Source organism: Thunnus albacares, chromosome 13 (assembly GCF_914725855.1).
Source record: "Thunnus albacares chromosome 13, fThuAlb1.1, whole genome shotgun sequence".
NCBI lineage: Eukaryota > Metazoa > Chordata > Actinopteri > Scombriformes > Scombridae > Thunnus > Thunnus albacares.
In genome coordinates, this window is record NC_058118.1 from 18738444 (window position 1) to 18751920 (window position 13477).

Genomic DNA, 13477 nt, shown 5'->3' on the forward strand with positions numbered 1-13477 from the left:
CAGGTGTAAATCAACTGAACAGCACCCCTATGTGTCTGTTGGCTGTAATTACACTGTGTAAAAAAACACTTCATGCCAGTCACTGAAGTGATGGCGGGATCAGAGCAATGTGGCTGAAATGTGTTGCATGAAAACACTGTTCGACATGATGCTTCCATGATTAACAACAACAAGAATACAACACAGCTTGTGTCTTTTTCATAAAGAAAATTTAATGTTTCTTATTGATAAAGAAATAAAGTTAAATAACATAAGAGACAGGCAGTTGGAGGTATGTCAAAAGAAGGTCAAAGAATTATGCGGCAAGTCCATCATTCAAAGAAAAATATTACACACTCTCACCTGTCCACAGCCTCCACATCAAAACAGAACCTCTTTTCTATCGAGTCTGTCTTCCTCCTGGTGCAAGACTTGAGAGTGAAGCTCTCCTCTTCTCCCTGACAAAGAGAGTAAGATAGAAAGAAAGAAAACATAATGAGAAGTATCATTTTGATGCATGCAGAGCGGCGTTTAGCACTTCAAAACAGGATGCAACTCCACAGTACATCTTGCTCTGCACACAACAGAGAAGAGAAGAATTCTCAACAAACAGGTATTTATCACATCATGGATGACATCTGAGATGACTGAGAGGCTGGTAATTCAGAAACTGACAAGTTAAGTAAAACAAAAGAGTCTCTCCTTATGACTCGTCTGTTTCTTAATTATATTTAAGTTAATTATCATTTTAAATTGGAAGCACATTCAGATACTGTTGGAAACACTTGCAGAGTGAAATGGGCACAAGACATGACTCTCTACAGGAACTGGCTACTTGAAATAACAAATGTTTGAGCATCATCTCAGACTGAACCCCATCACATATTAGTTATTAAGGGGCACAACTTCGCTTGTTAGCCTTAAGCACAGCAAATGAATCAATGTGAAAAACTTCTTACTGTATATGATGTACTGCAAGTGGCATACTCCATCTAATCTTAAGTTAAAATCACATCACTAATGGGGTTTAGCTTACGTCCACATGGACATTTCAGGTAGTTTCATATTGTATGTCACAAAGACAAAATCTAGCTGATCTAAATTAATTTTCATGCAATTTTCTCATATTTCTGGCCGTCATGGTACTTTATTTCTATGTTTTAAATATGAGCAAATGCAGTTCAACTAAATATTTGGCAAAAATGTGAAAAAAGTAACAAAGAAAGCCATTATATTAAACCAGTGTGACATACTCAGCATAACAAAACTCTTGCACAGTATTTTTCACATACAAGGGTGTGTCCATTTTTGGAAATACTCAGCCCTGCTGCCTTTCATGTGCTGTGGTTTACTTCATTCATATATCATTTACGTCATGCATTTTTGTTGTTGTTGTTTTTTTAGATACCACGTGATGAAGCACCATGTGTACACATTTAATGTTACCTCAAAAACATTTCATGCAGGTTTGATTGTCTTACTATGAAACATTAACGGGCTCAGGTCTGATGTCATGACTTTTATTTCTTTCCTTTCAGTCCAGTCAAGCAGCTCTTTTTTTTTTTTTGCTTTTTTTCCCGCTGGCCAGTTTCACCATGTGCCTTTCAGATCTCTATGTTTTGTTCAGTTAATACCATCCTTGCTGTCCTGCTGTGTTGGAGTTCAGAGGCTCAGCTTGTGCCAGTGTACTGGGTTCAGTCAGTAACTAGTAGCCGAGCTGCTGAATGTTGACCCGGGCACTTTGGAAGGAAAAAAAATCCTGCTTGTGTGCTCTTTCACTCAAAGAGATCATCGTTCTGTGATGTCCAGTGCTTCTGATTCTACCTTCAACCTTCAGAAAACAAGCCTGAACTTGCATCAGCTGTGGCTTATTCAGAACGTAGGAGGAAAGGGTGAAAGCACTTCAAGAAAACAGTTGGAGTCATGCTGCTTACTCAAAACATTTTTGCCGGAACTGCACACTCCTCTTTTAACGCTGCTGTTGTGAAAATGGTTGTCTCAAATGGGTATCTCCGTGTATGACTGTACACTGGTGGGAAATGGTAACACGCATCAAGAAAGGACTGACGCAAAACTTGACATTTACTGCTGATGATTTTAAATAGTTCAACAGTTTTCTGATGTTAAACTCTGCTGTAGCTTCCCTGAAAATATCTTGCATCACTGTGCCATGTATTGGGAATAATAAAGATATACCAAACACAGTGAGAGCTTGTTGTGTGCTCAGCAGTGAGCACAGTGTGTTGATGAGTGTTGGAGAGTAGCCCAGTGGGACGAACTAGGTGAGAAATAACTTCAAAGCAGATGACATAACGACGGGCGGAAGTGAAACTAAGGCCAAGATATGGTAGTATGGTAGTTGTATATGTATAGGTGGAACGTTTGTGGGTACCGAACTTGATTGTATATGTTTCCACTGCTAAAGACACATATTGAAACACATAAGTCAAATGTTTTGTGACATTTTGACCTCAACTGTATATTTTAATGGCCAGAGCTACTCACCGTTTTCCCTCCTGATTTAGGGTCAAATAGGACCATGGTGACCCTCTTAGGCTCACGATGGTACGTACAGTAGTACTTCACCCAGGTAGACACAAATGAGCCTGAGGGAGAGATAGAAAGAAATGGAGAGAGATAAAAAAAAAAGAGGTTAAAAACATGAATTCTCCTTCATCTTCCTCTTCAGACTCCCTGCCTCCGATCGCAGGAGAAGAGAGGAATAAAGACAGAGAGAAAAAGGCAAGTGATGTCACATGGTCAGAGAAAACATAGACAGAGACAGCTATGTTACCATGGTAATCGCACGTGGTCAGAGCTGCTGTCACGGTCAGGCTCAACTTCATCAACCATAGGTTCATTACAGTTTGTTTGTCCTGCTGCTCTGACAGGATGTGTGTGTACTGTATGTATGTATGTATGTATGTATGTATGTATGTATGTATGTATGTGTGACAGATACAAGCAACATGTTTCTAACATGCATGCACCAATATAACACACACATAATCATGCATGTTTCCATGTTAATACAACAGTGCAAATTTTTACTACACTGTGCACTCATTTTAAGATGTAGGACCACTTTATTTAAGAGTGCATCTGTTGCTTTAACAACAGATAACAGTCAGTTGTGTAACATACATGCGCGCACACACACACACACACACACACACACACACACACAGAGAAGTGGGCAGATACGTACGCTTCTCCTGTACGAACAGGTATCCCTCCATGGTGTGCTGGCTGACACTCTTGTGTTCATGTGGATTCTCCTTCATCTTTCTCATCAGACACTCCACCTCCGACCGTGTGCTCTCAAAGCGGTTCCTCGTCTGTCCAAACACAAACACGGAGGAACACACACCTCAGGTAGGCTTTTTATCGAATTTTCTGATCCTGTGTAAGCTAAACATGCAACAGCAGCACACCTTATACTAACCTATTTTTTTTTAGCAGAATAAGAGATACATTAAGACAAACTATGGAAGAAAATCAATGCTCATTGCTATAGAACTGCTATAGAGTTTTCAAGCTTTATAATTTCCAAATGTTTCTGGAAATGGAGGTGTAACTATACTAGCACCCTTTCTGTGGAGAGGTTCTCTTTCTTAATATTCGTTTCAATGTCTCACTATGGGATGCATGCCTCACTGCAGCCCGTAGAGGCATTAATCTCATTACACCAATCCTAATTGGTTGGTGAACTTGTTTGTCTGCATCAGGTAGTGCCACCTACCTTAAATAGCTCATGTGGACAACACAGTCTCATTCAAACACAGCTACAGACTGGTGACAAATTAAAGGAAAAATCAACATAAAGGGTCTTAGTATGGCGTTGGGCCACCATGTGCTGCCAGAACTCTACTGGAGGGATGAACACCGTTCTTCCAAAAGATATTCCCTCATTTGGTGTTTTGAGGATAGTGGTGGATAGCGCTGTCTAACACGTCAGTCCAACATCTCCCATAAGTGTTCAATTGGGTTGAGATCTGGTGACTGCGAAGGCCAAAGCATATGATTTACATCATTTTCATACTCATCAGTGGCGTATATTAACTGTCGGGGGGGGGTGTTACATTCCTCTCAGTTAAATATGCTGGCACCAAGCAGCAACGACCGGGGCTGAAAAATGAAGCCAATGTCGCAGTGCCAAAAACTGCAGTTCTTCAAATGGCCACTTGAGGCTGGTTCCAAAAGCGAGTCAATCCCTATAGACCCCCATGTTAAAATTCCCAACTTTACAGTAGAAATAAACATTTTTACAGCTTGGTACAAAAAATGTTTTTTGTCTCTATAGCTAATTTCCCCCTTCATGACAACTGTACAGGGAGTGAATTTTATTTTTATAACTCACCCATTTAAATTTTAAAGCCATAAAGTTATGGATAATTAAAGATGTGGCTGCTTTGAGTGACAGGTCGCCAGCCACTAGGTGGCTTGTTTCAGCAACCAGGCTTCATTCGGCCTTCCTCAGCTCCACTTCTTTGCCACTTTTTGATTAGCCAGGAGTTAGGCAGCGTCAGGCACTGCCAAGACAGCGACGGCCCGAGCTGCCCACTTTGAGCTCCAAAACTGCTCATGAGAAACCAATGGGTGACGTCATGGGGGCGTGCCAGTATACAGAGAGTGGACTCTGCACCTCGAGATCGTGGAACAGATATGGGCGCACTAGGGTCGGGCCACAGTGGATCTGTTCACATAAAGAGAAAACACGTAGTGCATGCTGTTCTTCTCCCTGCGCAGCCTGGATGCTCCCCTGGGTGTAGACGCACTAGAGCACACCTGGCCAGACAGGCTTTTTTACACATTCCCTCCCCTGGCCCTGATATCCCCCACTCTGTCCAGAGTGAGGGATATACCAGATGCTGCACGCTCAGCCTTTGCAACTCCCGCTGCGCAGAGACTTGCTGTTTTGGGGCAGAGGTTCAGATCAAGTTAAGTTGTCAGATCAAGCCCATGAGTGGCTTGATCTGACAACTGTGGGATTCCCACAGAGAGTGATTGCCACTATCTAAAATGCTAGAGCCTCCTCCACTAGGTCTCCGTATAACTGTAAGTGGAGGGTGTTCAAAGAATGGTATCACAGAGGGGGACGCATTTCTTTTCAGTGCCTGGTGGATGTTATATTGTCATTTTTGCAGGACCTGATTGAAAATCAACAAGCCTTCTCCATGGTTAAAGTGTATTTGGCAGCCATCGCCACCTGTCATTTGGGGTTTGGGGGACAAACAGCAAGCTAACACCTGCTGGTTTGCTGTTTTATGAAGGGAGTGCGCAGGCTGCTCCCTGTCTCCAGACGGATGGTGCCTCAGTGGGATGGGCGAACCACTGGAGGAAGCAGTCTTGAAACACCTGTCCCTCAAGACAGTGTTGTCGCTGGCTCAGGCTTCGGCTAAATGAGTTAGCGAAATCCATCTAAATGAGTTAGTGACATCCATGCATCTTTGATGCACCCCCTGTGCACTCAGTTTGCCCTGGGTGATGTAAGGATGACCCTGAAGCCCAACCCGGCCTTTGTGCCTAAGGTGATGGGTTCATGTTCTCCTATTGACCTTGTGGCTATCGCTGCCCCACCTGAAGATCAGCGTTTGCATACGTTATGTCCAGTCTATGCTGTGCCCATTTATATGGATATGATGAGGGGTTTCAGGAGGACGGATCAGCTGTTTGTCTCCTGGGCTAATCCTCATAAGGGGAAACCTGTCACAAAGCAAAGCCCCTCCCACTTGGCAGTCCTGGAGTCCTAACTGCAGCAGAGCGGCTCTTGCTGTGGGTTGATGGACTTGTCTGGCGAGTGAGATGTCTCACCAGACAACCCTTCTTACTTGGGTGAGTGAGAAGAGGTGCTAATCTTGAATGAGTCTGTGTCGTCCGCATGAGCTATTTAAGGTAGATGGTACTACCTGATGCGGATGAACATATTTACCAGCCAATCAGGATTGGCGTAATGAGATTAATGCGTCTGAGGGCTGCAGCAAGGCGTGCATCCCATAGTGAGACATCCCACTCATATTACTCAGAGAACCGGGGTTATGTAAATAAGAATAGAGTTTTAGTGTGAACTTTTAGTTTCAAATTCAATTGTTACTACATGACTTTTTGGGCAAGTGTTGGTTTTGTGCGTCGTGCAACCTTACATTCTGTATGCTGATGGTAAGATCAGTCTTGAAGTGGTTGAAGTCTTTTGCCAGCTCATAGCCGTGGTGATAGTAGGTGAAAAGACCTTGGAGAAATGCCAACAGCTGAGGGAACAAAAACAGCAAGAAGGTGAAATAGGTGAAGAGAGGAGGGGAAAGTAGAAATATGACGACAAGGGAAAAAGAAGAAGGAGGATGGGGAATTATTGCAGATGTGTGAGAAGAGGAGGAGGAGGAGAGAGAAAAGTGTAAGAATGTGAAGAAAGAAGAAAGGGTTGAGGATTTGGAGAAACTGACAAAGAAGGTGCAGAAGGAGCACAAAGTCGAGAAAAAACAGATACAATGGTAGAAGAAAAACAGAAGAGGAGAAAAAGTAGACATGTTTTATTTAGCAGATTCATCGAACCAAAAACAATGGCCAATTGTGAAATATAATGTTACCATATGACATAGAGAAAACTTAATATTTTAGAAGACTTAACTTAAAACAGAGCCAGTGAATAAGACCTTATATGTACTTTCTTGCAGAGTTAAAAGTGGGGTTTGTGTGGTTTGTGTGCAACAAATTGTCTTCATTTCCTCAATAACTACCACTGAGGTGCCCTCAAGCAAGGCAGCAAAACCTCCAAACCACTCTAGTAGAAGAGCTCTGTTGCTCTTCAGAAGACTGATTGTACGGAGCAGCTGCTGGGTGTGGGTATGTCAAAGTGAATGAATGTAAAACAGACTACTGCTGAAAAAGAGCATGTGCACACAGCCTCCTAGGGGGAGAGAAGCATTAAAAAAAATAGGGATATTACATAAAAGGAGAAAAAAAACAAGTGTCATCTTACAGGCTCCACAAAGTCAAACATCTTCCTCTCTTGCACCTCCTGCACCTTGAAGACGTACTCCAGAGAAACCTCGTAGAAATGCTGCCGTACGTTATCTACTTGGTTGTCCGCCTACAACAGGGATGGAAATTGAGAAAATGGACTTACTGATATTCATGGAAAAATATGAGAAATATTGCCAATCAGATGCAACATCTTACCAACATCTTACCTCATGTAGATGTGACTCTTTCTTCTTTGCTGAAAGACTAAGGTGCTTTTCCAGTACTGCACAATACTTCTCTGTCTCTTTGTCATATTTTTTCTTGGCTTCCTGCAACAGATAAAACAAACAAACACAAAAAAAAAACCTTTTAATTGGGTGGCAGAAAAAATGATAAAGCTTCATCGCAGTTAATTTAACTCATTGTCAATATTTCTGTGCCGTTAATAAACTAAACATCTCATTTAATTATTTTCCTATTAGGATGGACTCATCTGCAATCAACCATAGTGCTTGTATAGTTGGAGAAAAAACAGCTGCAGGTTTGAGAACAGGGAGCAAGGCAAACTTCACTTAATGTGAATTTATCTTTAGCTTGCACATCATATTTTCCATTTTTCAGGGAGTCCGGTATAAAATAGTTCCTCTGGGGAACACAGCTGCTTATTAAACAACAGACTTTTTCATCAGCGCTGAGCTCACTGACATAAAAGACAGACAGATGGATGGATGATAAACCAGGGACAGATAGAACAGGGTGTGTATTCAAGAGTACGGGACTGAAAAATACAGAGAAAAACTGAAAAGTGTTCCAATGTCCAAGAAACACAGATACAAGAAGAAGAGGAGGAGTTATTTTCTGACCATATTCTTTCTATTGGTTGTACTATAATTATCAGTCACGTTAAGATCATTAAACTAATTAAAGCCAGTTGAAGGAGGAGACATGGATCAGTACAGAGAGACGGGGAAACAAAAGGAGAGACGATAACACATAAACAGAGGAGGAGTAGATCAGGGTGGGTCTCCCTCTGTTAGAGAGGCCCTCTGGTATTATTACTGTACATCTGCCCCCAGCTTGTTAATGTTATTAAGTTTCTTTATCCCATACTCATAACATGACCAGGCTGGAGCTTTCTGAAGAAGCTCCAAAATGTGAGGACATAATAGAGTGAGAATATATTTTGTGCTTCCATTGTTCAAGATATAAAGAGGGAACAGTTAAGTATTGAAGTGCTGAAAAAAATCAGTCAGTTTATTTGTTGAACTGGATAAAGATGGAAATTGTTTTCAGGTGAAGGTTCCAGCTTCCTCGACTTCGCTGCTTCTCTGTTGTGCATAGTTTTGGTGTTTTGGACACAAAATAAGCAATATGAAGATCTAAATTATTATGGCCATATTTCACTATTTTCTGACATTTTAAAGACTATTTGATCAATTGGTTGCTAGAAAAAAAAATCAATAACAAAAGTAATGATTAATAATGGCAGTAAAACTAGAATCTTCTTTGCTTTGCTATTCATTGGTGATCCATCTCAATCTGTTCTGTTGAAACTGATGAGATCTGAACATGCTCACCTGAAAACCTTCATTTATCAATAATATCGTATTTTCATCTTAATTTTACTGATGCTGGAAAGTAAGGTTGGGAAATATGACAATATATTGCATACTGGAAGATGATACAAATTTTTGAACCTTCAGACATGTTGTCCTAGTGTTTATTTCATGATATTTATCCCTTTAACATGCTGTTGCTTCATGCTGTATGCCCATTGGTGAAGATTTACATCACTATAAAAACATTCAATTGCTTATTTACTACACAGTAATAGACCACACTGAAGACATTTTGACATTTTGACATGTCACAGTAGGAAAAGCACAAGTGTTTAAAAATGAAAAAAAAAATTAAAATGAATAATGGCTGTATTCCATTTAGTGTCTTCACTTTCAGGGTCCTGCTATTGTGCTTACTGGTTCTCTGTCATTGTCATGGTTTACTGGAACATGACAGAGCCATAATTAATGTTATTAGTGGTTTTTCTACTATGACAAGTTAAAATGCCATCTGTAAAAATGGCCTTTTGTGGGTAATGATGTAAATCGACAAGAAGCACTGCATCAATGTGATGAATTACCTTCATTTGTCATATTTTTTTTGCTGGATAAGCCAAAAACAGACCTTCCAGTCTTTGTGTTTGTGAGAATTTCTTTTTCCCCATTCCTCTTGGAAAAGATGTTTGCCAGGGAAATAAACAAAGCAACAAAATAATGCCTTGTCAGTCGGTACTCAGACAAGCCAATGATGTCAACCCCCAGTATCTGTCACATGATACAGGTGTTTCATTGCCAAGACCGTTTCAACAACAAGTAAAGTCCTCAGGGCCAGAAGAGGAACAGACAACAGCTGCAGAACGCATCAGAGATGATGAACGTTCTTTTAAACAACAAGGCCTCTGTTAGAAGTCTGCCTCTCTCAACTTTTTCAAATTCACTGTGGAAATCATGTATGTGATGATTGCTGCAACTCCCCCGCCTCCCTCATTATGAGTTTCACTTTGATTAAGAATGTTTAAAAGTCTAAAGAAGAAAGCCTGATTTTTTTTTTTTTTAACTTCCTTTAAAAATGTGCAACAAACACAAAGTGCACACACAGTTCAAATGTCATGTTTTCCATCAACCATGGTTAATTTTATACCTAAATTATTGGTAAAATAAATTTACATTAGAGAAGCATTTACAGTAGTTAACTTTAATACACTTCCATTTTCAGCCAGCAGGTGGCAGTGTCCTCTCAGTATGATTACTCACTGATGACTGACTGATTTTCTTTTTTCAGTGCAGTAAATGAAATTCTTTCATACAGGATCATGTCCTGCCACCGGATTGACTCATCACAGCCACAGTTGAGTTTGACAACCAACTCCTATGCTCTGTCATGTCAACAACTACGAGGAAGTCCAACTGAAACATGAAGCCAACCAATACATCATTACTCCCAGCCTGTCACTGCATACAGCACATGGCATGAATCTTTTAGTATTCATTTTATTGATTAATTTTTTTTAATGAAGTTTTACCAGGGTACCAAAGCTCATTAAGAGTAAAATAAATATACTGTGCTGTATTATTTAACTTTAACAGAAGCAGCATTTGCTGTCTTGCTGAGGTTTTAACTAACTGAGACACTGACGCATGGCTGACTGAGATACTCTCACCTAATCCAGTCATCAAACTGTAAATATAACTTAAATAGGCTGAAAAACACATATTAACACCAACTGTCCACAACTTTAGCAGCGGTAGATTGTTTCAGAGACTTTATGCTGAGTGTGTTTATTCAGCTTCTATCATTGTTGCAGGACTGATGTATTTGTTTTATACAAACATGGGCCTCACATTACCAGCCCTATGTCCTTTGTGTTAAGAACAATGTTGTACTTTTTATGCTGACAGAGCATGTTGAAGTTGAATTACTTGTGTAATGCCTTTTTTGAGGCCTTGTTTCTGCCGCAGTTTGATTTGTGTAAATTCCATGGTGAATAAAATTAGAACCTGGACCTTACGCGGGTGTTTTCTTTAAATAAACTGTAATATACGTAACCTAGCATGTTTTAAACATATTTCTACTACCACTTGCTGTAATTCCCTTCAAACTCCTCTAATGTTAGAGGACTGCCAGCTCTGAAGCTTTAGGACAAGGTGAAACTGTGCCAGGCGAAGATGTTGTCAGTTCTTTTAGGGCTAAACTGGGATTAGTACATCGCTCATGGTGACCTAACCGCACAGATTAAGCGTTCACTTCTTAATCTGGCCACCATGTCACAATCAAACAATGACCTGCTGTAAGGGGGTGGATTAGTATAGTATGCACCGATAACATGTTTAATACTGCATGTATCAGGGGAACCCCCATGGCTACTCATCTAGGTCCTATGGCTAATGACAGCACAGGGCAAGTGCACCATGGCCTACTGTAAAGAGATTATAACATTAAAAGATGGCATATTTGCTACACAGGGTGAGGGATTACCAAAAATGTTCAGTATAGTGATTATCTTTTAACCTGTAAAATATGAATAAGAAAGAAATAGTTATAAAAAGTAATATTTCTCTAGTAAATCTTGAGTCATGTGTGGGACTTAACTGTCCTGTCTAGTGTTTTCATTTAGTTTTGAATATTTACAGTTATTAAAAAGGTAATCATCCTCCTGTTTACCTTCAAGTTCAGTGTTTCCATGCCCTCCTGTACATTCAACCCCAGGTTTACACACACTGAATCACTAAAACAACACCAGCGATGCCACAAGGGAGCCCTGCTGGCCTATGAGACCCCCCCTTGTGGGAATCAGTGATTTGTGGCAGCATTATTTATTCCTCTAATCTCCTAACCAGGTCATGTAGTGATGGTTCAGGCCTTGATAGGCAAGGCGAGGCAAGGCAAGTTTATTTGTATAGCACATTTCAACAACAAGGCAATTCAAAGTGCTTTACATAGAGCATAAAAGGCATTAAAACAGAATATAAAAGCAACACAAGCACAACACAGCAACACAGCTACAAAGGGATAGACACCACCATGGGAGAAGAGGGCTACCCTTAGACATGTAGTAAATATTCTGTACATGTACTATATAGCCTTTTATTACAAGCATGTTTGAAGAGGACTTTGATAAATTCATTCAATGCGTCACTGTACTGTTAAAATAACGGACTGGGATGAAGACTGAACATTTTAAGGCGTCATAAGCACCTTAAAAGGTCTGCGATATAAAAATATCCTATCATGACATTGTTGTTAAGATTTATTGCACTCATATCTGATGGCATTTAGCTTGTTCATTTTAACTGGCAACTATTATCTTTTTCGGTCTTTGCTCTAAGTAAAGCTGCTCTTCTGGATTTTTAAAATAAAAGCATTGCAGTATTGTTATCAAAACAAATTCTTTAAGCACTGCCTCAATGCTCCATGACGGAGGATCTCACTGGAACTACACTGTAAGCCATGCATGCTTTAATATACACAAATAAAAAGACCAAGTAAACAGTAGAAATGCCCTTTTTTGTGGATCTCCTGTGATCAAATTGGAAAATCGCTAAAATCCAATAATACACTGAGTATAAACTATATAGGTAAAATTTACTCAGATATAGTATAAAGATAAAATATAAGCAGTATAGTGCATATTCAAAAACCTAATAAACTGCAGTAAGATCAAGCAGGTGGTACTAAAGCAGAGGTGCCAATGTTGCAGAGACTGTAAGTCTTTCAGCTGCAGTGCTGCTTGTTGAGTGCCAAAAGCACACAACAATTATCACATGATATAAATACACATCTCTCAATACCTAACAGTTTTAAGTAATATTAAGATTTTTTTAAGTTTACTGTATAACTAAATGTTGTGAGCAGGTGTATCTGCCAGCTGAAAAGACACTAACAGGATTTTATTGATTTATGTTACGCTGCCGGCATATCAATACTGATGCACAGTACATGTGCAGCAGAGCTTATTTCCGTCACCAGTCATGTGGCTGTGCAGTCACTCTCTTACCTTGGCTGCACTGATCTGCTCTTTCCTGAACCGCTCCAGAGGCATAATCAGCACATCACTGGCGTTCTCGATCTGCGGGCGCACACACACACACACACACAGACACACATACACATAAAATTAAGGTCATAGTTACTATAAGGACATATACATTTTTACTGACATTGTATGCATTATCATCATTACTCATCATTTTTTGTTTGGCAAAGAAGTTTAACATGAATCATAAATTTTTATTTATTATTTCACTTAAAATATCATCTATAGGTCCTAGCACTGATTCTCAGAGGGGCCAAAGCCTATTTGTGAAAATTATTTTGATGCCATATGACACCTGACAATCATTTTCTAGAAATGCCTAAAGCTTCTATGCTTTAAAAAAAGACCAAATAAAGATTTATTCACTGAAAAAGATTCAAAAAACATTGGTTGACCAATTCTATTATTAGTTGTCTGTCCTGCACTGTGTAGATGTATGTAGATTTGTACTTTTTTTTAATTGTTAACCGTACATATAAATCCTGTTAATACACACATAGTTCATTTACACTAAAACTTATATTTATATCTACACTGGTATTCATACTTCTATTTATATTCTATTTATTTTATACACACACATAGTTTTTATCATATATATACATATATGCAAGCACATAGTCCACCAGTCTTAAACTATTATGTTTGTGTTTATGTTTGTTGTTTAATGTTCATGTTTTTGCTTTTTCTGTTGACATGTGGACCACATTGAATTCCTTGTCTCGAATAAATCTGATTCTGATAATAATAGTTGACAGCCCTGTCAATATCAATATATTTCCTGAGTGTGAGTAAAATGTAGTGCATAACAGTGAATTTCCGCTCCCTCCAATCGACAACCCACCATATCATATCCAATACAATCTTGTTAGGACACTCACCATCCGTGTCCTCTCATCCTCCAAGTTCTGTAAGACCGCCGCAAACTCCTGAAGAGACTTGGCT

General features: G+C 39.7%; 1 protein-coding gene across 2 annotated transcripts in view; it reads right to left on the reverse strand.

Moving 5' to 3' along the window:
* The window catches only part of LOC122995042 (rho GTPase-activating protein 26-like), a 115732-nt gene that overhangs the window by 50156 nt on the left and 52099 nt on the right, over positions 1 to 13477 (reverse strand). For both annotated transcript variants that reach the window (XM_044369980.1, XM_044369979.1), the window contains exons 5-12: positions 13414 to 13475; positions 12494 to 12565; positions 7167 to 7268; positions 6956 to 7066; positions 6123 to 6227; positions 3188 to 3317; positions 2485 to 2585; positions 343 to 437 (exon numbers count right to left, since the gene is read on the reverse strand). In XM_044369980.1, coding sequence (XP_044225915.1) covers positions 343 to 437; positions 2485 to 2585; positions 3188 to 3317; positions 6123 to 6227; positions 6956 to 7066; positions 7167 to 7268; positions 12494 to 12565; positions 13414 to 13475 — 778 coding nt within the window. The remainder of the gene's footprint in view (positions 1 to 342; positions 438 to 2484; positions 2586 to 3187; positions 3318 to 6122; positions 6228 to 6955; positions 7067 to 7166; positions 7269 to 12493; positions 12566 to 13413; positions 13476 to 13477) is intronic.